Source organism: Ranitomeya imitator, chromosome 2, assembly GCF_032444005.1.
Source record: "Ranitomeya imitator isolate aRanImi1 chromosome 2, aRanImi1.pri, whole genome shotgun sequence".
Classification (NCBI taxonomy): domain Eukaryota; kingdom Metazoa; phylum Chordata; class Amphibia; order Anura; family Dendrobatidae; genus Ranitomeya; species Ranitomeya imitator.
Genome location: NC_091283.1, coordinates 514,095,867 through 514,122,300, shown reverse-complemented (window position 1 = coordinate 514,122,300; position 26,434 = coordinate 514,095,867). Strand labels below are relative to the sequence as shown.

General features: G+C 42.7%; 1 protein-coding gene across 1 annotated transcript in view; it reads right to left on the bottom strand.

Annotated features, from left to right (window-relative positions):
* Nucleotides 1-24,306, bottom strand: part of TBX21 (T-box transcription factor 21) — a 69,546-nt gene extending 45,240 nt beyond the window's left edge. Inside the window, exon 1 of the mRNA XM_069751713.1 lies at nucleotides 23,295-24,306. Within this exon, the coding sequence (XP_069607814.1) occupies nucleotides 23,295-23,899 (605 nt within the window). The 5' untranslated portion in view covers nucleotides 23,900-24,306. The remainder of the gene's footprint in view (nucleotides 1-23,294) is intronic.
* Nucleotides 24,307-26,434: the final 2,128 nt, after the last annotated feature.

The following is a 26,434-nucleotide window of genomic DNA, read 5'->3' as shown; positions in this document are numbered from 1 at the left end:
CTTCACATGAGACTCCCAATCATCGGAAAAAATCAAAATATCATCCAAATATACGACCATGAATTTATCAAGTGTAGGGATTTCACTCACTCAGCTGCGACGGCTGACACTCAGGAGACGTGTTCCTTTAAAGTTCACTGGGTTTATTGCTTCATAAACCATGTGGCAAAACAACAGAAAGCAAAATAGCCTTTGGTTCAGGCAAAGGAAAACAAGTGTCCAGTTCATCCGGCTCAGTCCTGAAGCCGTAACACACTCAGGAGGGTTTCATCTCCACACATATCTGCTGTGTAAAGGATTAGCCAGTCTTATATAGGACTAACCACACCCAGTAATCTATCACATGATTAGCCATGTGGTCTGACATCACCACAGGTCCTGAAACACAAACATATGGTTATATAAAACAACGCAATATTCCGGGCTACATTACAGCAACAAGGCACTTATGTGGCACATACCTCCCATCGACTACACACCCTTTAGCCATGCTACATACCTCCCCCCTCTGCCTAAAGCCGTGGGGCTTGGCACTTTCTCCCACTAAACAAGGGATTCTTGATAGGGCATCCGCATTACCGTGCAGCTTTCCGGCCCGATGTTCCACATGGAAACTGAAGTCCTGCAGGGATAAGAACCAACGGGTGACCCTAGCATTTCTACCCTTCGTTTCCCTCATCCACCTAAGTGGGGCATGGTCGGATATCAGTCTAAATTTACGTCCCAGCAGATAGTACCGTAATGTGTCCACTGCCCATTTTATGGCCAAGCACTCCTTCTCAACGACTGAGTAGTTCTTTTCAGATGAGGACAGCTTCCTACTCAGATAGAGAACAGGATGCTCCTCCCCATGTAGTTCTTGGGAAAGGACTGCTCCCACCCCAACATCTGAGGCATCTGTCTGAAGAATAAACTCTTTCTTGAAGTTTGGGGCCATCAGAACGGGTTGCTTACACAAAGCGTTTTTCATTTCTTGGAAGGCTGACTCTGTTTCTTCGGACCACTTAACCATTACTAGTTTTGTCCCTTTTAGCAGGTCAGTCAGAGGCGCAGCCATCGTGGCGAAGTTTGGGATGAACCTCCTGTAATATCCCACGATTCCCAGGAAGGCTTTAACTTGCTTCTTGGAAACTGGTTTTGGCCACGTTTGAATTGCCTCCACTTTACTGATTTGGGGTTTTATTTCTCCGTGACCCACTATGTATCCAAGGTACTTAGCTTCTTCTTTACCCAAGGCACACTTCTTTGGGTTTATAGTAAATCCGGCCTCTCTTATAGCATCCAACACCGCTTGGACTTTCTCCAGATGACTCTCCCAGTCCGGGCTAAAGATGACGATATCATCTAGGTACGCAGCAGCGTAGGCCTTATGGGGTGCAAGAACTCTATCCATAGCCCTCTGGAAGGTCGCCGGAGCTCCCTGTAGGCCAAACGGCATCCGGGCATACTGGAAGCATCCATCAGGTGTCGAAAAGGCTGTCTTCTCCTTGGCTTCCTGCGCCATGGGGATCTGCCAATACCCCTTTGTCAGATCCAAGGTGGATATATATCTGGCGTGCCCAAGCCTTTCGATGAGCTCATCAATACGGGGCATGGGATAAGCGTCGAACTTGGAGACCTCATTCAACTTCCGATAGTCGTTGCAAAACCTCCACTCTCCATCAGGTTTTGGGACCAGGACAATTGGGCTTGACCAACCGCTCTTGGATTCCTCAATGACTCCAAGCCTCAACATACGCTCCACTTCCTTGGAGATAACTTCTCGACGAGCCTCAGGAATACGATAAGGTTTCACATTCACCCGCACATGGGGCTCTGTTAGGACCTCGTGCTCTATGACCTTCGTGTATCCTGGCAATTCTGAAAACAGGTCCCTGTTTTTCTGGAGTAACTCCCGGCACTGCTGTTTCTGGGTTTTCGATAGCGTCTCTGCTATAGTAACCGCTCCAACCTCACCTTCTGGGTTGCTTAACAATGACGGAGTAACTGTCGGCTCTCTATCTTGCCACGGCTTGATGAGGTTGACATGGTAAACTTGGAATGGTTTCCGTCTTCCTGGTTGGTGAATTTTATAATTTACCTCACCAAGTTTCTCGACAACCTCATATGGCCCTTGCCATTTGGCCAAGAACTTGCTTTCCACCGTTGGAACTAACACCAGAACTCGGTCTCCCGAATTGAACTGCCTCACTCTTGCAGACCGGTTGTAGACCCTGGCTTGAGCTTCTTGTGCTTGGAGAAGGTGTTCTTTCACGATAGGCATCACCTTTGCAATCCTCTGCTGCATCAGGGCCACATGCTCAATGACGCTTCTGTGGGGCGTGACTTCAGCTTCCCAGGTTTCCTTGGCTATATCCAGGAGTCCTCGTGGATGTCGGCCATATAGAAGCTCAAACGGTGAGAACCCTGTGGAGGCCTGTGGAACTTCACGAATGGAAAACATCAGATAGGGTAAGAGACAATCCCAGTCTCTACCGTCTTTCTCTATAGCTTTTCTCAGCATGCTCTTTAGAGTCTTGTTAAACCTCTCAACAAGACCATCTGACTGGGGATGGTACACCGAGGTCCTCAACTGGGAGATCTTCAGGGCTTTGCATAACTCCCTCATCACCTTGCTCATGAAAGGTGTACCCTGGTCAGTCAGGATCTCCTTTGGCAGACCTGTCCGGGAAAAGACATGGACCAACTCGCGGGCTATGCTCTTTGAGGAAGAATTCCTCAAGGGAATTGCCTCAGGATAGCGTGTGGCATAGTCCAGGATGACTAATATATACTGATGGCCCCGAGCTGATTTAACTAAGGGACCGACCAAGTCCATGGCAATTCTCTCGAACGGTACCTCAATAATGGGCAGTGGCACAAGGGGGTTCCGGAAATGAGGAGTAGGAGCAGTTAGCTGACATGTAGGGCAGGACCTGCAATAGTTCACTATTTCCCGGTGACACCCAGGCCAATAGAACCTCTGCACAACCCGTTCCTGCGTTTTTTCCACCCCTAGGTGTCCACCCAAGATGTGTGAATGGGCCATGTCCAACACTTTCCGTCTATACGGACCCGGCACTATCAACTGCTCTACCAACTCCTCCCTTATTTTCGTGACCCGGTACAACAATTCCCCCCTCAACAGAAAATGGGGAAATCTTTTGTCTGCCCCCGGCTCCTGTACCACCCCATCAATAACTGTGACATTATTAAAGGCTTCCCTCAGAGTGGGGTCCCTATGTTGGGCAGTCCCAAAATTTTCACCGGTAACCTCTAACTCCAGAATGTCAGATGTAGGGGATACTTCCTCCTCATCCCCAACCAGAACACAAAAAGGAAAGCTGTCTGCCTCTGGGTGTGGCGATACCGTTCCAGGGTTCACTGGTTCCCTGCCAGGGAGCTCAGAACCCTTTCCCCACAAATCCCAAAACAAACAGAAATCCCGGCCAATAATTATAGGGTGCAACAAGTCCTGAACTACGCCGACTATGTGGGATTCAGTGCCACATGCCGTTTCAATGTCCACCCTGGCCATAGGGTAGTCCTTTGCATCACCATGTATGCACCGCACTCCGACCTTCTTTCCTGGGAGCAGATGAAGAGGAAAAGTGGCCCTCACCAGGGTCACTAGGCTCCCCGAGTCTAACAGTGCCGTTACTGCTCGACCGTTCACCTTTACGGGACACGCTTGAGGTCCCTCGTTGGATGGAGAGTTCACACTACAGACTGGATACGCATAGTATGAACAACGGCGTCCCATGCTGCAGTCCATCTGCTCAGTGGCTTGGGAACAACGGGCAGCTATATGTCCTGGCTTGTGGCACCTCCAACAAATAACATCACCCGTGGGGAACTTGGGCACCACCTCCCCCGCCCTTTGTGACCTTGGACGCACCACCCCTTTTTGGGACTCAGCTGCCCTCTGGGACCCCCAGTACGGCATGGGCTGCCTCCCAAAGGAGCCTTCCAACCCTTGGTATCTCTCAACCAGTCCGATCAGCTCGTCGGCATTCTGGGGATCACCCTGGGCAACCCAAGACTGTATAGGCCTCGGGAGGGAATGGACAAACCGATCCATCATCACCCGTTCTACCATCTGTGCAGGCGCAGAGGTCTCTGGCTGCAGCCATTTCTGGACCAGGTGCAACAGATCAAACATTTGGGAACGAGGTGGTTTGTCCCGGTGATAGCCCCAGGAGTGAACTCGCTGTGCCCTGACAGTCAGTGTCACCCCCAGACGTGCGAGAATCTCGGCTTTCAATTTGTGATACTCTTTGGCATCCTGCAAGGTCAAATCATAGTACGCCTTCTGGGGTTCTCCCGTCAGGTATGGCGCAAGTACCTCTGCCCACTGCTCTGGCGGAAGTTTTTCCCTCTCAGCGACCCTCTCAAACACCGTCAGGAAGGCCTCAACATCATCCCCGGGAGTCATTTTCTGCAATGCACGTCTTACCGTCTTCCGGACGTGGGTGTCATCAGCCAAACCTGGGGTTGGGGCGCTCGCCTTGCCCTGGATGGCGGTTGCCAGAAGCTGCATCTGCTGCTGATGCTCCTGCTGGCTCTGTTGTAACTGCTGCCGTTGCTCCTGCTGGCTTTGCTGCATCTGCTGCCGTTGCTCCTGCTGGCTCTGTTGTATCTGCTGCTGGCTCTGTTGTATCTGCTGCATCAACAGCCTGTTGGTCTCTTGCTGCCTTTGCTCCTGCTGGACCAAGTGTTTCAGCAGGTCCTCCATTTTCTCCGGCAATGCTTGCTGGCTTGCAACAGCCTTGACCCAGGACATTCAAAAATAAACTCACGTCTCCGCTGGGAACGCTGCCCGCATTCTCCACCAATTGTAGGGATTTCACTCACTCAGCTGCGACGGCTGACACTCAGGAGACGTGTTCCTTTAAAGTTCACTGGGTTTATTGCTTCATAAACCATGTGGCAAAACAACAGAAAGCAAAATAGCCTTTGGTTCAGGCAAAGGAAAACAAGTGTCCAGTTCATCCGGCTCAGTCCTGAAGCCGTAACACACTCAGGAGGGTTTCATCTCCACACATATCTGCTGTGTAAAGGATTAGCCAGTCTTATATAGGACTAACCACACCCAGTAATCTATCACATGATTAGCCATGTGGTCTGACATCACCACAGGTCCTGAAACACAAACATATGGTTATATAAAACAACGCAATATTCCGGGCTACATTACAGCAACAAGGCACTTATGTGGCACATACCTCCCATCGACTACACACCCTTTAGCCATGCTACACAAGATAATTGCGGAAAATATCATGCATGAAAGACTGGAACACAGATGGAGCATTAGAGAGCCCAAATGGCATCGCAAGGTATTCAAAATGGCCTTCGGGCGTATTAAATGCAGTTTTCCATTCGTCACCCTGTTTAATACGAACAAGATTATATGCCCCTCGGAGGTCAATCTTAGTAAACCAACTAGCCCCCTTAATCTGAGCAAACAAATCAGTAAGCAGAGGCAAGGGTATTGGAATTTAACCGTGATCTTATTAAGAAGACGATAATCAATACAGGGTCTCAAGGAGCCATCCTTCTTAGCAACAAAAAAGAAACCCGCTCCCAATGGTGACGAAGAGGGCCGAATATGCCCCTTCTCCAAAGACTCCTTAACATAACTCCGCATGGCGGCATGCTCTGGCACAGACAGATTGAAAAGTCGGCCCTTAGGAAACTTGCAACCAGGAATCAAGTTAATAGCACAATCGCAGTCCCTGTGTGGTGGAAGGGAACTGGACTTGGGCTCATCAAATACATCCTGGAAATCCGACAAAAACTCAGGGACCTCAGAAGAGGGGGAAGAGGAAATTGACATTAAAGGAACATCACTATGTACCCCTTGACAACCCCAACTAGTCACAGTCATAGTTTTCCAATCCAGCACCGGATTATGTTCCTGTAACCATGGAAAACCCAGTACAACAACATCATGCAGGTTATGCAACACCAGAAAATGGCAATCTTCCTGATGTGCTGGGGCCGTGTACATAGTCATCTGCGTCCAGTACTGAGGTTTATCCTTGGCCAAGGGTGTAGCATCAATACCCCTCAAAGGAATAGGGCTCTGCAAAGGCTGCAAGGAAAAACCACAGCGCCTGGCGAATTCTAAGTCCATTAAGTTCAGGGCAGCGCCTGAATCCACAAATGCCATGACAGAAAAGGACGACAATGAGCAAATCAGGGTCACAGATAAGAGAAATTTAGGCTGTATAGTACTAATGGTAACAGACCTAGCGACTCTCTTAGTACGCTTAGGGCAATCAGAGATAATATGAGTAGAATCACCACAGTAAAAACACAGCCTATTCTGACGTCTGAATTCCTGCCGTTCTGTTCTAGTCAAAATCCTATCACATTGCATAGGTTCAGGACTCTGCTCCGAGGACACTGCCATATGGTGCACAGCTTTGCGCTCGCGCAGACGCAGATCAATCTGAATAGCTAGAGACATAGATTCGCTCAAACCGGCAGGCGTAGGGAAGCCCACCATAACATCTTTAAGGGCTTCAGAAAGACCTTTTCTGAAAATAGCAGCCAGAGCCTCCTCATTCCATTTAGTGAGCACAGACCATTTTCTAAATTTCTGGCAGTATAATTCTGCCGCTTCCTGACCTTGACACAAGGCCAACAGGGTTTTTTCTGCAAGATCCACAGAATTAGGTTCGTCATACAATAATCCGAGCGCTTGAAAAAATGCGTCTACATTCAGTAATGCCGGATCCCCTGTTTCAAGAGAAAAGGCCCAGTCTTGAGGGTCACCACGCAGCAAGGATATGATGATTTTTACTTGCTGAATGGGATCACCTGAAGAACGGGGTTTCAAAGCAAAAAACAAATTGCAGTTATTTTTAAAGTTCAAAAACTTGGATCTGTCCCCAAAAAAGAAATCAGGAGTAGGAATTCTAGGCTCTAAAGCCGGAGTCTGGACAACGTAGTCCTGGATACTCTGTACTCTTGCAGCAAATTGATCCACATGAGAAAACAAACCCTGAACATCCATGCCAGAGCATACAGTTAGGTCCATATATATTTGGACAGAGACAACATTTTTCTAATTTTGGTTATAGATATTACCACAATCAATTTTAAACAAAACAATTCAGATGCAGTTGAAGTTCAGACTTTCAGCTTTCATTTGAGGGTATCCACATTAAAATTGGATTAAGGGCTTAGGAGTTTCAGCTCCTTAACATGTGCCACCCTGTTTTTAAAGGGACCAAAAGTAATTGGACAATTGACTCCAAGACTATTTCATGGACAGGTGTGGGCGATCCCTTCGTTATGTCATTCTCAATTAAGCAGAAAAAAGGCCTGAAGTTGATTTGAGGTGTGGTGCTTGCATTTGCTGTGAACTAAACATGCGGTCAAAGGAGCTCTCCATGCAGGTGAAACAAGCCATCCTTAAGCTGCGAAAACAGAAAAAACCAATCCAAGAAATTGCTATAATATTAGGAGTGGCAAAATCTACAGTTGGTACATCCTGAGAAAGAAAGAAAGCACTGGTGAACTCATCAATGCAAAAAGACTTGGGCGCCCACGGAAGACAACAGTGGTGGATGATCGCAGAATAATCTCCATGGTGAAGAGAAACCCCTTCACAACAGCCAACCAAGTAAACAACACTCTCCAGGAGGTAGTTGTATCAATATCCAAATCTACCATAAAGAGAAGACTGCATGAAAGTAAATACAGAGGGTTCACTGCATGGTGCAAGACACTCTTAAGCATCAGGAATAAAAAGGCTAGACTGGACTTTGCTAAAAACATCTAAAAAAGCCAGCACAGTTCTGGAAGAACATTCTTTGGACAGATGAAACCAAGATCAACCTCTACCAGCATGATGGAAAGAGAAAAGTATGGCGAAGGCGTGGTACAGCTCATGATCCAAAGCATACCACATCATCTGTAAAACACGGCAGAGGCAGTGTGATGGCTTGGGCATGCATGGCTGCCAGTGGCACTGGGTCACTAGTGTTTATTGATGATGTGACACAGGACAGAAGCAGCCGAATGAATTCTGAGATATTCAGAGACATACTGTGTCCTCAGATCCAGCCAAATGCAGCCAAACTGATTGGTCGTCGTTTCATACTACAGATGGACAATGACCCAAAACATAAAGCCAAAGCAACCCCGGAGTTTATTAAAGCAAAAAAGTGGAATATTCTTGAATGGCCAAGTCAGTCACCTGATCTCAACCCAATTGGGCATGCATTTCACTTGTTAAAGACTAAACTTCAGACAGAAAGGCCCACAAACAAACAGCAACTGAAAACCACCGCAGTGAAGGCCTGGGCAGAGCATCAAAAAGGAGGAAACACAGCGTCTGGCGATGTCCATGAATTCAAGACTTCAGGCAGTCATTGCCAACAAAGGGTTTTCAATCAAGTACTAGAAATGAACATTTCATTTAAAATTATTTAATCTGTCCAATTACTTTTGGTCCCTTTAAAAACAGGGTGGCACATGTTAAGGAGCTGAAACTCCTAAACGCTTCATCCAATTTTAATGTGGATACCCTCAAATGAAAGCTGAAAGTCTGAACTTCAACTGCATCTGAATTGTTTTGTTTAAAATTCATTGTGCTAATGTCTAGAACCAAAATTAGAAAAATGTTGTCTCTGTCCAAATATATATGGACCTAACTGTATATCCTGAACCACCCAGATATCAAGAGGAAAAAAAAGACAAACCAGAGCACAGAAAAAAAAATGGTTCAGAACTTTGTTTTCCTTCTTTTGAGATGCATTTAATTCAATTTTGGCCACTTGTACTGTTATGATGCGGTGGTTTAGGAGCAACATGGAACGAGCTCTGAAGGAAGTGGTAACTGTACTGACCGCAGTCCCTAAGCTCAACACAACACTAGAAGTAGCCGTGGGGTGCTCCTAACTCTCCCTAGGCACCTCGTCACCGCCTAAGAGCTAACTACCCCTAAAGATAGAAGCAGGAAAACTATCTTGCCTCAGAGAAAATCCCCAAAGGATAGATTAGCCCCCCACAAATAATGACTGTGAGTGGAGAGGGAAAAGACATACACAGAATGAAACCAGGATGAGCACAGGAGACAAGTCTAACTTGATAGAAAGGACAGGATGGAATACTGTGCGGTCAGTATAAAACACTACAAAAATCCACGCAGAGTTTACTAAAAATCTCCACACCTGACTAAAGGTGTGGAGGGTAAATCTGCTTCCCAGAGCTTCCAGCAAGACATAATTAATTCATACTGATAACGCCGGACAAACATAGAAGCACAGAACGGATAAGTCCACAAACTGTGAACAGAAAAGAGCAAGCAAAAACTTAGCTTTGCTGAACTGGTCAGGATAACAGGGAACTCCAAAGAGATGTGAATCCAACCAGGAACCATTTACAAGTGGCACTGGCTGAAGGACAGAGCCAGGCATAAATAGCCGAGCAGAAAAGACGATCAGTGGAAGCAGCTGAAGACAGCTAACTCCAAGGAGCAGACATACCACTAGAAACCACAAGAGGGAGCCCAAGAGCAGAACTCACAAAAGTGCCACTTACAACCACCGGAGGGAGCCCAAGAGCGGAATTCACAACAGGTAAGCAGAGGAGAAATTCAAGCAAATAACGAATCTTTTACAAAGTGCCCTCCAATATTTAGACACAAATTGTACCCCTCTATCAGAAACGACACTCCAAGGTACGCCGTACAACGTGCTCAACAAAAAACTTAGATAATGTTACAGCATTTGGCAATCCTGCCAGAGGTACAAAATGTGCCTGTTTACTGAATCTGTCAACCACTACCCAGATTACAATTTTGCCATTGGAAGGAGGGAGATCAGTGATAAAATCCATGGACAAATGATTTCAAGGTCTATCCGGAATAGGCAATGGCACCAATTCCCCGGCCGGCCAGTTATGGGAGCTCTTAGCATGGGCACATGTATCACAAGCAGACACAAACACAGTGACACCAGAGGTCATGGAGGACCACCAAAACAGCCTAGCACTGGCTTTCCAGGCGGCTGAGATCCCCGGGTGTCCACTGAGAGCAGAATCGTGGAACTCCCGGAGAACCCACAACCGGCACTGAACAGGGACAAAGAACTTATTATCAGGCAGAGGCAAGAGACTGAGCCTTCCAAATCTCCTGCTCCAATTCAGAGGATACCCCCACAACAACCACCCCATGCTAAAGAATGGAGGAAGGAGGTTCAGGGGGTGATATCGGATCAAAACTGTGAGATAAGGCATCCGCCTTGACATTCTTGAAACCAGGCCGAAGAGTGCTATAAAAATGAAAACAAGAAAAAAAGTGACGACCTAGCCTGTCTAGGAGTTAACCGCTTGGCAGATTCAATATAAGACAAGTTCTTGTGGTCCGTAATCACCGTGATCCGATGAACCGCCCCCTCCAAAAAATGCCTCCATTCTTCAAAAGCTAATTTTATGGCCAATAACTATCAGTTACCAACATCATAGTTCCTCTCTGCAGAAGAAAACTTCTGGGAGAAAAAGGCACATGGTCTTAAATTGGTCAAAGTACGGGTCCCTGAGACAACACCGCCCCCGCTCCCACTTCCAATGCATCCACCTCTGCAATGAACAGTTCAGATAAATCGGGCTGAACCAATACAGGAGCAGACACAAAACACCTCTTTAAGGCTGCCGTCACATTAGCAGTATTTGGTCAGTATTTTACATCAGTATTTGCAAGCCAAAACCAGGAGTGGGTGATAAATGCAGAAGTGGTGCATATGTTTCTATTATACTTTTCCTCTAATTGTTCCACTCCTGGTTTTGGCTTACAAATACTGATGTAAAATACTGACCAAATACTGTTAGTGTGACGGCAGCCTAAAATAGTAAATGCTTCATCCGCCAAGGGTGACCAAACTTTGAGATCAGCCCCCTTGCAAGTGAGATCGGTGAGTGGCTTGACCACCTGAGAAAACCCCTTTGTGGTGAAATGTTTATATATCTATATGTGTGCAGTGACATATGTCTAGGGGTATATGTGTAACTAGCAGTAGTTGAACATCTGTCCTGAAACTGCAGGCCTCATAAAGGTCACAGCATACATATCTTGAGAAGGCAGACTACTGTCTCCACTCTCGTCAGGAGGTCGTACTGTGAACCAGTTCCAATCAAAAACAAGCAATTATGATATTAACCTGAGGGACTGGTCTAGAAATCTGACCTCCAGAGTAAAGCTATAAATTAGGCCTGTATACATGGAATCGTGTTCACATGTGAGGGCAGCCCTGGGAAGCTGATGTGTTCCACCAACTCCATATTCACCCCCCCCTCAGGGAGCAGAAAGCAGACTACAAAGTTAGGTGATTTTCAGTTTTCTCCTAGTTATCTTATACTGTTTTGCATAGTTATATGTCTTTTTATTATCATATTTTTATACCTTTTTTCTTTACTGTAAGCACTGAACTTTTTTGTATTAAACTATAAAACTTTAACATGTTGAACCTTAAATGCTCTAACGAATCCATAGCCTAAGGTGTGTGAGCCTTATGAGTGGTAGACATTATTAGTAATATTTCCGGGACTCATCGCCCGTGTATTCAGTGAGTGGTGGCAGCGTGTATGAGCGTGTGTGTGGCCTGGGTTGGTTTGTGATTTAGGCTCCCATTACAGCATAGGGCAGAGGTTGAATGCTGGACTGAGAGGGGAGATAGATTTACCTTTGCAGGCACAACCCCAAGTCACCTGCTGAGAGCGAATACGTGACAAATTAGTGACACCACGGAGAGGGATCCGTGACACCCTTGATAAATTTTCGATAATAATTGGTGAAACCCAGAAAACGCTTCAGCCACTTGAGATCTCTGGGTTGCACCCAAACAACAATGACCTGTACCTTTCCTGGATCCATCCGAAACCCTTTGGCAGAAAGGATGATCCCCAGAAAGGAAAGCTCCTGGAGACAAAACAAACATTTCTCTGGTTTAACGAACAGAGAATTTACCCGTAACCTGTGATAAACAGCATGTAAATGACCAATGTGGGATTCTTTGTCAGGCGAGAAAACAATGATATCATCCAGGTATACAACCATAAAGAGCCCAATAAAATCAGAAAAAACATCATTCATGAAGTTCTGAAACACCGCGGGCGCATTCGTGAGACCGAAGGGCATGACCAAATTTTCAAACAGACCCTTGGAGGTGAGAGATGCCATTTTCCACTCATCCCCTTCCCGAATGCGGATAAGGTTATATGCTCCCCTGAGATCGAGTGTGGAAAACCACTTAGCCCCAGACAATTGGTTACAAAGATCTGGAATGAGTGGGAGAGGGTAGGTATTTCTCACCGTAATTTTATTTAGTTCCCGGAAATCGAGGCACGGGCGTAAACCACCATCTTTTTTCTTGACAAAAAAGAATCCCGCGGCCACAGTTTTCATAGCGGTACATTCCGTGCCAGAAAGATTGTACAAATGGGCTTTGGTCAATTTAGAACCTGGAATAAGATTAACGGTACAATCATAAGGACGATGTGGTGGCAAGACCTCAGCCTCTTTTTCGGAGAACACATCCCCAAAGACCTTCAGGTACTGTGGAATACCCTCCGGACTAATTGCAGACACAAGAACATCAGAAAGACAACCATTGGAACAATTTAACAATATCACGAGATCCCCAGTCTATAACAGGATTATGCCTCTGTAACCAGGGGATCCCCAACACCAGTCCCAGAAAGATTATCCTTAACACAACATGAAATTCATTCCTGATGCAAGGAACCCACCTTGAGGAGGAACTCCTCAGAGACAAACTTAATGACATTTTGAGCCAACGGTGTCTTATCAATGGCAATGATATGGATGGGAGTCTCTAGCCTTACTGTCCCTAATTTTATCTTGAACACCAGACTAGAGTCATTGAAGTTCATGGAAGATCCACAGTCCACAAAAGCTGAAGTGGATGCGAAACCACCTCCATAACACAGTTCCACCCCTAACAAAACTTTTTGAAATGATGAAAATGGTACCTGGGAGTCTGGATGACCTCCTAGACATTCACCCAGATTCGGTAGCTTGTTACTCGATGGACAAGAGGGGCAGTCCTTCTTCCAATGTCCCGCATCTCCACAATAAAAACATAATTTCCCATCACGTCATCACCTCCTCTCTTTCTCCTTGAACTTGGTGGCACCAATTTCCATAGTATCCGTGAATGGCATCACCTCAGTCTTGGCATGCAATAAAGGAATTTCACGCTGGATAATTCCTCTCTCCCGTAACCTCCGGGCCATACAAATGGCCCGGGTCATGGCCTCCTCCAGGGAACTGGGTGGCATATGGAGGGCCAGCGCATCCTTGAGATGATCCGAAAGTCCTCTCCTGAACAGGCATCTCAAAGCAGAGTCATCCCAAAACACCTCAGTAGACCACCAACTCAGAACAATACCGTTCAGCAGTGAGTTTATTCTGGGAGAGATCCATGATCATGTCCTCTGCTACCCTGACCCGGTCTGGTTCATCATAAAACAGTCCCAAAGCCGCAAAGTATCTGTTTACAGACACACGTTCTAGGGCAGAAGCAGGTAGAGAGAAAGCCCACGACTGAGGTCCCTCCTGCAGTAACGAAATGATTATCCCCACCCGCTGATTCATCTCCAGAAGATCGGGGTCTAAGAGAAATCAATAGCTTTCAACTCTCCTTAAAAGTACGGAACCTCTCCTTTTCCCCGGAGAAGGTATCTGGGAGCCTGACCATAGGTTCAGGAGAGTGCAATGAGACATCAACAGTATTAGAGTGCTTACAGTCAGTGTGCAACGATTTTACTGTGTCAGAAAGCTCCCTTTGCAGGTGGTCATGAGACGAGGCCAAGGCCCTCTGTTCCACAGACAGGTCTTGTATCATTTGTGTCAAACTGTCCATTTGATCCTCCAAGGTATGCAGTGGATCCATGGAAAGCGGAGCAGAGAAAAAAAAGCAAAATCCCCTTTAAATGTAGGGTCAGCTATAATGTCATGCTGCTGCAGCGCAGTATGGTGCAACCTCCACCAGGAAGTGAGGGAAGTGAGGCTGCACACAGCATAGCACCGCAGAGCAGAAGCACAAGTGCCACCAAGTGGCGAGAGAGTGGTCAAACAAGCCGAGTCAAAAAACAAGCAGACGTACCAGAGGTCGCAGCAGTGCACGTGGTCAGGAACAAGCCAGGGGGTTCAGCAACGGTCGGAAGCAGATCATAGAAAGACAGAAGGCAGAAGCGAGTCCAAATGCAAGCCAAGTCAAAACCAGGAAATCAAACAAACTTACAAGGAAACACTGGAAAAGGACAGACAGAGGGAGTCAACAGACACGGGGCAAGTCAGGGATCACAGCAAGACAAATCAAGATCTACCAGAGTCAGGTACACATGCCGAAGGCAGAACTATAGCTGACACTGTTAGCAGTATTCATCGGAGCTAAATAGCAAGCCTGAACCCAGAATGAGGCAGAGCAAAGTCAACCTTTGACATGATCAGCCCAGGAAAAGGGCAGACAGGACTAAACCCCGGAACGGATCATGACTCTCTGGCTAAAACTCAGAATTCAATGTGTTTGCACACCCTGTTTTATTATATACTGTGGTTTACTTGTGAAATGTATAACCCGTTTTGTATCATGCACTAGAAAGACCTCTTCCCTTTAAGTTCCAGGCTGTGTAATCTTGAGAAAGGAATTACTAGTTGATCTTATTTTACTTAACGGAAGAGTTGAGCGGCAGGTGTAATCGCAAATCATTATTTAATCCACCAGGAAGTACCACTGCCAAGTTATGCACAGGATCCTGGCATGTTAACTATTGATTTCTCTCACCATCTGCAAACCAGATCTTCTGGAAAAAGATCTTAGATGCTACACAGAGCAGTATTGATTCTGTAAATTTTCTTATAAGGGGCAATGGGGGCAATGACTACCTGACATCATATTGACAGTTATAATGCAAAGGATCCTCATGTATCTATTATAGTTATTGTGAGCAAAGTGTATAAGCCTGAGAAAGAAATTGAACTGTTAAAAAAACTTTTTACGCCATCAAAGAAACTGAGATGTTTACAGAAAAGGAAATCTTAACACTATTAGTACCACCACAAAAAGTAAAGTAAAAATAAACTTGTAAATGATGTGATTGTGCAGGCGCCATCACCCAGGATGTCGCCCTAGTAACAACAGACACCATATGTTTTGTGACATAGCAAGAAGCACTACAAAAATATTATTTTTTGTGTGTATATCACAACCGAATGAAGAAAAATAATCATGCTTGAGAAGTAAAATATGTAGACACATTTTAGAATTATTAATCACAATATTATACATATGTAAGAGAATACAAACTTTTTTTACTAGCCGTAATATAGACACAACACACAGCGCCCTGTAGAGTTGTCCGATCTCTGTGCAGCTGCTGTGTGAAAAAGTGTATAGGCTGATATGCTGGATATGGCATACAATTTTAATGTTTTTTATAGGAATATTATGTATCATTATTCCACATACAATCACAAAAATGGTTGTCACCTTATGCCCCGATTCTGGGTACGACCTGCAATTATGAACATGCCTTGACAGTTGCTATAAAGACTCATGCACACTGCAACATTGGTATAGGTGGCATAAGGCTCCAATGTGTGGGATAGCGCTATGTCATGCAGCCAAAAAGAGAAATCTGAACATATAACAATGATTGAAGGACATAGTAATCATCACCATTAACAGAGATAAACACTTGAAATAGATCACTCTGTTTGTAATGACTATATAGTATACTGTAAAGTGCTGCGGAATATGTTGGCGCTATATTTATTTATTTTACTCATTTATATAGCGCCATTAAATCCACAGCGCATTACAGACATTAGGAACTGTCCCCGATGGGGATCACAATCTAAATTCCCTATTAGTATGTCTTTGGCATATGGGAGGAAATCGGATGAAACCCACGCAAACATGGGGAGAACATACAAACTCTTTGCAGATGTTGGTGGGATTTTAACCCAAGACCCCAACACTACAAGGCTGCAGAGGTAACCACTGAGCCACCGTATAAAAATAAAAATTATTATTATTATACGAGTTTCACTCCTTGTATTGAAAAATTGAACTAAATTAACTTTTTAATTTTGTGAGAAGCACCTGTATCAAACCCTTTGATCACAGTAATATGTGTTTTATAAATAGGATTGGAAGTGCCCATTATCTATCTATCCATCTATCTATCTATCTATCTATCTATCTATCTATCTATCCCATATCTATCTATTTATCTCATATCTATTTCACTATCTATCTATCCCATATCTATTTATCTATCCCATATCTATCTATCTATATCTATCTATCTATCTATCTCATGTCTATCTATCTATCTGTCTATCTATCCCATATCTATCTATCTATCTATCTATCTATCCCATATCTATCTATCTATCTATCTATCTATCTATCTATCTATCTATCTATCCCATATCTATCTATCTATCTATCTATCTATCTATCTATCTATCTATCTATCTATCCCATATCTATCTATCCCATATCTATCTATCTATCTATCCTATATCTATCTATCTATCTATCTATCTATCTATCTATCTATCTATTATCTATCTATCTATCTATCGATCTATCTATCTATCCCATATCTATCTATCTATCTATCTATCTATCCCATATCTATCTATCTATCTATCCTATATCTATCTATCCATGTGGCGACGTTTCGGTCCTGGGTACAGACCTTTCTCAAGTACCCAGGACCGAAACGTCGCCACATGGGCTATTAAAGAGCACTTTGTAACTTTGGACTTGGTGTGCTGCCTCAGCTTTTTTTAAACTAATCACAAGGACTGGTATGTACCTGTGAGGCGATTGCACCCTTCCTTTAACTGTGCTGTTTTTTCCACTCTTTTTTATCTATCTATCCATCTATCTATCTATCGTCAGAAAAAGTTGAAGCAGCACTCCATAAGGCAGTTGTAAGGTGCTCTTTATTGGCCCATGTGGCGATGTTTTTGTCCTGATAAAGAGCACCTTACAACTGCCTTATGGAGTGCTGCTTCAACTTTTTTTTTACTTTATTCATGAGGTTTGGTATGTGCCTATGAAGATTTGCACCCTACTTTTACTGTGCTGTGCTAATTTTTTCTTTTTTTTTATCTATCTATCTATATCTATCTATCTATCTATCCATCTAGCACATCCATCTATCAAATATCTATCTATCTATCTGTCTGTCTGTCTATCCATCTATCTGTCTGTCTATCCATCTATCTAGCACATCCATCTATCCCATATCTATGTTTCTTTTTTTCTGACATGGGCCTTGTTTTGTCTCTCAGGCCATGCAGAGTATGATTCTAATGTGTCCACATACTCAGAAGATCGCATACACCAGCGGGTTATAGCTGTGCCCAAACCACTAAACCACAAGGAAGTTTGAGCAAATGCGAGGGTATGTTTTTTTAAAGTATGTATTTTTTTCTAATCTGTTTGCATTTTACTAATTTCCATCCAATTTAAACTAGCTACATAACTCTGTATAGTCTTTTTCTTAGCGTTCATTTACCGCCTACACATCTAAATGCCTTAAAATTACAGTGTATAAAGTGATATAACAGACTTCTTATGAATCACTGAGGAGCTTTATTACTGTGCAGTACATATATACAGTACAGTGTATATATATATATATATATATATATATATATATATATATATATATATATATATATATATATGAAGAAAAAAAAGGAAAACAGCACACAAAAAAATGGAAAAAGTGGGCTTTTAATGCCTGGACGGCGTGTGTGCTGTTTTCCTTTTTTTCATATTATTGGAGCCATTTGAATATTGGTTTGGAGAGCTTTGCACTACAAGTGTGGTAATATGATGCTGTTCTAATTTTTATATATATATATATATATATATATATATATATATATATATATATATATAGTAACATAGTAACATAGTTAGTAAGGCCGAAAAAAGACATTTGTCCATCCAGTTCAGCCTATATTCCATCATAATAAATACCCAGATCTACGTCCTTCTACAGAACCTAATAATTGTATGATACAATATTGTTCTGCTCCAGGAAGACATCCAGGCCTCTCTTGAACCCCTCGACTGAGTTCGCCATCACCACCTCCTCAGGCAAGCAATTCCAGATTCTCACTGCCCTAACAGTAAAGAATCCTCTTCTATGTTGGTGGAAAAACCTTCTCTCCTCCAGACGCAAAGAATGCCCCCTTGTGCCCGTCACCTCCTTGGTATAAACAGATCCTCAGCGAGATATTTGTATTGTCCCCTTATATACTTATACATGGTTATTAGATCGCCCCTCAGTCGTCTTTTTTCTAGACTAAATAATCCTAATTTCGCTAATCTATCTGGGTATTGTAGTTCTCCCATCCCCTTTATTAATTTTGTTGCCCTCCTTTGAACTCTCTCTAGTTCCATTATATCCTTCCTGAGCACCGGTGCCCAAAACTGGACACAGTACTCCATGTGCGGTCTAACTAGGGATTTGTACAGAGGCAGTATAATGCTCTCATCATGTGTATCCAGACCTCTTTTAATGCACCCCATGATCCTGTTTGCCTTGGCAGCTGCTGCCTGGCACTGGCTGCTCCAGGTAAGTTTATCATTAACTAGGATCCCCAAGTCCTTCTCCCTGTCAGATTTACCCAGTGGTTTCCCGTTCAGTGTGTAATGGTGATATTGATTCCCTCTTCCCATGTGTATAACCTTACATTTATCATTGTTAAACCTCATCTGCCACCTTTCAGCCCAAGTTTCCAACTTATCCAGATCCATCTGTAGCAGAATACTATCTTCTCTTGTATTAACTGCTTTACATAGTTTTGTATCATCTGCAAATATCGATATTTTACTGTGTAAACCTTCTACCAGATCATTAATGAATATGTTGAAGAGAACAGGTCCCAATACTGACCCCTGCGGTACCCCACTGGTCACAGCGACCCAGTTAGAGACTATACCATTTATAACCACCCTCTGCTTTCTATCACTAAGCCAGTTACTAACCCATTTACACACATTTTCCCCCAGACCAAGCATTCTCATTTTGTGTACCAACCTCTTGTGCGGCACGGTATCAAACGCTTTGGAAAAATCGAGATATACCACGTCCAATGACTCACCGTGGTCCAGTCTATAGCTTACCTCTTCATAAAAACTGATTAGATTGGTTTGACAGGAGCGATTTCTCATAAACCCATGCTGATATGGAGTTAAACAGTTATTCTCATTGAGATAATCCAGAATAACATCCCTCAGAAACCCTTCAAATATTTTACCAACAATAGAGGTTAGACTTACTGGCCTATAATTTCCAGGTTCACTTTTAGAGCCCTTTTTGAATATTGGCACCACATTTGCTATGCGCCAGTCCTGCGGAACAGACCCTGTTGCTATAGAGTCACTAAAAATAAGAAATAATGGTTTATCTATTACATTACTTAGTTCTCTTAGTACTCGTGGGTGTATGCCATCCGGACCCGGAGATTTATCTATTTTAATCTTATTTAGCCGGTTTCGCACCTCTTCTTGGGTTAGATTGGTGACCCTTAATATAGGGTTTTCATTGTTTCTTGGGATTTCACCTAGCATATATATATATATATACACACTCCACACGTACAATTTTGGGACGCACGGAATATTGTAACAGGAAAAATATATATTTGTATTTTGTTAGCCAGTAATATTGTAAACTTTAGGAGCTGGGTGGACCACTACTAGGCATAATTATTCATGTATAGTCGTCCAACATTATCCTTAAACTTTAGATCCTTTGGCAAATCTTTGGCCACATTTGCAACCTGATTTCATTATCCAACTACTAAGCAAATAAATCCATATCTCTAGCTGTAATACCCATTAACGCAAGAACTACGGCAGTCTAGCACAGTCTGTCCCTATTTTAGTATCTACAATGTGACGAGTTCAAAGAAATGAAAATCCTTAAAAACTAGAACAGATGTACAATATCAGCCAACTGTGTCATGTCAGCTAGTGAAACACCCACTTTTTCCTTTGCATTTCTATAAAGGTATGTGTCACAAAGCCATCTATATGTAGGATGTAACAAGTGCCGCAGAGCAGTCGTAACTAGCAAAGTATAAAGCATGAATAGCATTGAATATGGGTAACATTATACAAATCTTGGGTGCTCAGGCAATTTAAGAGACTTGATACATAATTTGTACCACCCGCACTCCTTCTCAAATTATCATGTCCAATTTTTCTACATGATTAGGTATTTATGTATGTGTATAGCCCCTGTACACACAGTATACACGGCTGCCTCAGGTACGAGGGTTTTGGCTCCAACATCTGCACCCCCTATTGCTAATCTATTCCATTGCATGGCTTAATTTCATTATTTGATGTCAGGAAGACAAATGTTTTGGAGAGAGTTTTCAGATTTTAATGGTGTTAGATGTGACTTACATATTTTGGTGTAAAATAAGTATTGGGACATTAAAGGTAGGAAACTGTAATAGAGAAGGATTACTCCACTAAGGCTGCCTTCCCACTATGAGTTCTTGGTGAGTTTTCAATGCTGCATAATTTAGAAAATATGCTAATAACCTATTCTACTTAATAGGTGCTGAAATGGTGCAGAAAATCTGCAACATCAAAAAGTCACCAAAAAGCTCATTGTGGGAATGTAGCCTCAGCTAAAAGGAGAATTAAAAGCATAAGTAAGGCTATGTTCCCACAGTGAGTTTTTTATGCTGCGTATTCTTGAAAAAAATGCAAATAACCAATTTTACTTAATGGGTGCAGAAAATCAGCAACATAAAAAACTCACCAAAAGATCATTATGGGAACCTGGCCTTAGGCTTTTACACCACGGGAGTAAATTGTAATAATCCTGATTCATTACAGTGAAACCCAAGGATTGTTCATACAAGCAGGCCATGGTAACTGCAATCATATTCTGATAACAGATTAATGTGCACCACGATGTAACATTTCTCAGAACAGTACTATGTTTTCAACTGGGGTTTGTTTTATTCTGCGTAAATTCTATTTCACGTTAAGGGAAGAGCAATACGATAATAAAGCGCTATGTATAAACTTGCAAAACCTTAAATGTTTCTAGTCTGTTACAAGGCGCAATGTATGAGGCAACAGTCTATCTATTATCTATCTATCCATCTATCTATCTATCTATCTATCTATCCCATATCTATCTATCTATCTATCTATCTATCTATCTATCTATCTATCTATCTATCTAATATCTATCTATCTATCTAATATCTATCTATCTATCTCATATCTATCTATCTATCTATCTATCTATCTATCTATCTATCTATCTATCTATCTATCTATCTAATATCTATCTATCTATCCCATATCTATCTATCTATCTATCTATCTATCTATCTATCTAATATCTATCTATCTATCTAATATCTATCTATCTATCTATCTATCTATCCCATATCTATCTATCTAATATCTATCTATCTATCTATCTATCTATCTATCTATCTATCTATCTAATATCTATCTATCTATCCCATATCTATCTATCTATCTATCTAATATATATCTATCTATCCATCTATCTATCTCATATCTATCTATCCATCCATCCATCTATCTATCTATCTATCTATCTATCTATCTATCTATCTCATATGTATCTATCCATCCATCCATCTATCTCATATCTATCTATCTATCTCATATGTATCTATCCATCCATCCATCCATCTATCTATCTCATATCTATCTATCTATCTATCTATCTATCTATCTATCTATCTATCTATCTATCTATCTATCTATCTATCTATCTATCTATCTATCAGAGGAAAAGTATAATAGAAACCTGTCACCACTTCTGCATTTATCACCCACTCCTGGTTTTGGCTTACAAATACTGATGTGAAATACTGACCAAATACTGAAGGTGTGAATGTGGCCTTAAGCTACGTTCTAACGATGATTTTTTGTTGAGTTTTTTATCTACATATATTTAGAAAAAATACAAGTAACCTATTGTACTTAATGGGTACAAAAATCATCAAAAACTCACCAAATGCTCATTGTGAGAATGTAGCCTTAGGCCGAAGTCACACTAAACATATGAAAAATCATTCCGAGTCTCCCTGGTAAGAGTGGCACAAGTGTTCTCCATATGGTCATCTGTGTGTAATGCGTCTGCGATGCGATGATGCGATTTGCATCCATATGAAATCCATATGACATCCATATGGCTGTACATTTCTCACTGCTTTTCCCCATTGAATTCAATTGCTCAATGGGCTGAAATGAGGAAAATGTGTGCGGATTTGTGGCAAGCTAGTTAAATGATCCGTGGGGTGTCTGATTTTTTCTCGCACCCATAGGCTTGCATTGGCGAGACTTGGCCGATATACGTGCACAATTGCAGCATGCTGCGATTTTACATAAACGTCGAATAAGCCTGAGAAAAAAACTGCCCCATAGATAAACACTGATGATGATGTTTTCTCGCATTGCACTCACCCGTATTCTATGGTAGTGTGACCCCGGCCTTAGAATGCTTATTTTTGGAGGTAAGATTCCTGTAAGTATAATTTGTACATTTGACAACGTGGTCCTTGTTCCAGAAAAGATTGTGCACCCCTGATCTATCTTGACAAAGGCTCACTTGCTCTTGAGACAAAATATTGCCACCTGTTCACATGGGCCAATAAATATACTGTTTTTTTTTTCATAGATTTTGCTGTAGAGTGCTGCACACTTTTTTTCTTGCTTTTTTATCTATCATCTATCTATATGTCTAATTACCTGTCTATCGGTCTACCTAGCTAACTAAACAAGCCAACAATATTAAAACATTTTGTAGTCTAGAATATGAACAGTACTGACAAAGAAAGATTCTACAGTAATGTGAAACATGCCAAACCAAACGGCTTGACGGGCATTAACTAGACGTTGAAGCAATGTAACATTGAGGAAGCTGAGTCTTCTACTTCTTGGTCATTCTTGCACTTCATGTCTAAGTGTTTTTGATAAATTTGTGAACGTGTCTTTATATCTGTCGTCATTGTTGTGTCTGTGCGCTGAGAGTTATAGATGGTAATGATAATCATCGCTCTATCTTTTTTTGTTAGTATGTGAAAAGGGCGATGTAGTTATTTTATGTTTTATATATATAATATCACATCGTTTTTTATGATATTTTTTGTACTAGTATTTCCAAGGTCTGCAAATTGTATGTGTTGTTTCTTTTAAATCATAATTCTAAGACAAAAAAAGCAAGCTATTACTTACCTGCCCTGCTTTGTGATGATCATCTCCGTCTGGTGCTTGTGAAATTTGTCCCATAAGGTGTAGTTCGCTAGGTTTAACTGCATCTTTTCCGACTTTTGACACCCCGGACTTGGGGTGCGAGTAAATGCCTGCGGGAGGGGTAAGGAGTATGGTAACTGTCCATCAGCTTGAGAATAACTTTTATCATCTTCCACCTCATATTCCTGACTATAGGAACAGTTGGTGTGAGGTAGGTGGCGGGCACCATGAGGGAAGGGGTAACTGGGGGGTAAGTTTTCATCTTTGGAACCAACATGCTCATATTTATTCTGCTGCATTGTTGGCAAATTCTTCAGCTCTTCAGTTGTCTGTGTCAATTTTTCACTTTGGTTCCCCGCTTTCTTCCTCATTGTGCTCTGCACATCTGTCCCACTCGGAATCCTTGTACCTCTTTGTATCTCCTCTACAGTTCGCATGTCCACTGGACTTTGCATTTCCGGCTTGCTCTGTAGTCCAATGCTCTGCATCCGCATCATAATTGGCATCTTCAAAGTGCTCTGCAGCTCTGGTGTGCTCTGCATGGGGTGCTCTGTTGACAGGCTGTGCATCCAAGGTTCTCTATGCATTCTGACACGTAATGCTCCACTGCACCCATGGAACTATCTCAGAGCTACTCCTTCGGTGTCAGTGTCACACCAGGTGGATATCACACAGGGGTCACGTGCGTGTTGTATCTGTGTGTGGTGCCAACTACTCCACTTCCAAAAAAATGAATTTGTCGTTATCTCACCAGCACTTTAGCACTTGTCACTCAGTCCCTTAAACCTTTACACATTATTCTATCCCTGGAAGTGTTGATGATCCCATGTTGCTTTTTTTTTTGAAGCCCTCCTAGATGGTTAGTCTGGCTGATCTTCCCATCATGTACCTGTCACACTCTTCACACTGCACAGTCACTTGTCTTGGAAATGTCTTAATCTGTCAGTCACTCTTCTCAGCCACTGTCTCTCATCAGGTTCCTGTGTCTCTGCCTCTCTGTGACTTAGAAATGAAGCTTTTACTCATAGGAGAATTGACTGGTCGTCACTGATTGGTTAATGTCACCCCCTTAAACTGCCTACAGTGTGACCTGTGAAGTGGCTGAGCCTTAAAGTCATATACATTGTATACTGCACAAAAAAGCGCAAACACACACATTTTGGGTAAAACATTTTATCTTTATCCACAAGCAAAAAGCAGAATGCAGAAGAACATGACAAATGACAACTTACTGGCTGCTTTTTGCTGGTGATATTACTTATTTAAAGCTAGAGTTTTTAAAAGTGATCTATGAAGTTGGCAATGTGACCGTGTCATATGCTCTGTTGCGGCTTTTAGGTGACATTTGGCTGGATACTGTAATGATATAGGGTCATTTGTGTCTGGGTCTCTCAACATGTTTTGCTGGACGGCATTTTGTGCGGTGAGCATATTTATTTTGAAGTGAGTGTGTTTGTGATGCAGTGTGCTGCGTGTTCTGCAACATGTGCAGGAAGTAACTCCTCAGATTACCGGCAGCTCTGGGAATCTGCCGGTAATATGAGCAGAGACAGAAGGCGATGTACAGGGTCAGTATATAAATATATACCCATATTGAAAATTTATATACCGTAATTATTCCATGGGTGTGTGTAGAGAGATATTTATCTATTATCTATCTATCCCATATCTATCTATCTATCTATCTATCTATCTATCTATCTATCTATCCATCCATCTATCATATTTATATGTAAATATATAACAAAGTATATATATATAGATGGTGGCCTGATTCTAACGCATCGGGTGTTCTAGAATATGTATGTCCACGTAGTATATTGCACAGCCACGTAGTATATTGCCCAGCCACGTAGTATATTGCCCAGTCACGTAGTATGTAGTATATTGCCCAGCCACGTAGTATATTGCCCAGCCACGTAGTATATTGCCCAGTTACGTACTATATTGCCCAGCTACATAGTATATTGCCCAGTAACCTAGTATATTGCCCAGTGACGTAGTATATTGCCCAGCCACGTAGTATATTGCCCAGTGACGTAGTATATTGCCCAGCCACGTAGTATATTGCCCAGTAACGTAGTATATTGCCCAGTAACATAGTATATTGCCCAGCCACGTAGTATATTGCCCAGTAACGTAGTATATTGCCCAGCCACGTAGTATATTGCCCAGTGACGTAGTATCTTGCTCAGTCACGTAGTATATTGCACGGCCCACGTACTATAAAGCACAGCCCATGCAGTATATTGCACAGCCCATGTAGTATATTGCCCAGCCCACGTAGTATATAGCAATGTGGGCATCATATCCCTGTTAAAAATAGGAATTAAAATAAAAAATAGTTATATACTCACCTTCCGGAGCCCCCGGATCCAAGCGAAGTGGTTACTGACGCTGAGTCCTCGCGCACTCCGGTCTGAAGAGTGCATTGCGGTCTCGCGAGATGATGACGTGGCAGTCTAGCGAGACCGCTACGTCATCATCTCGCGAGATCACAGCATGGTGGTTTTGAGCGACCGGAACACACATTCAATGGGGATCCATTAAGGATCAAAAAAGATCTGTTTTGGGAGCCGAAAGAGCCGGCTTTTTTTGGTGAGCGGTGCCATAAGAGCCGGATCACCAAAAAGAGCCGGACTGCCATCACTAGTGTACTGGCCACAGTGATGGCCATGAAGGAGGTATCATACTGTGTGGTAACACTAATTCGATTCAGCTTGAACATTTTTTATCTGTGCATATAAAGAACTGTGCAAAGTTAGGGAAATGGCTTAGCGTAAAATAAAATTTCCCCGCTTTGTAGTATGTGCCTCTCTTTCCTTTCAAAGTTGTGAGGTATGGTTAAACATCTCTGGATGCAGCTATTACACGAAGATTACGGCTGTGTAATACAACCAACATCTGCCATGTATGGTGGGGCTCAGCTCCTAAGGCTGCTTTATACACGAGCACCCAGTGTATGACATAATTGTATGACAAATACATGGAAGGGGTTAAATATTGTTAGTTTTTCTATGTCTCCAGAAATAGTCACTTTAATGTAATCGCATGATAGCAGCAGCTTAATGAAGACATTAACTTATTCAAGTTTCCAGCATTAGGTTCAGGGGCATTTCAAC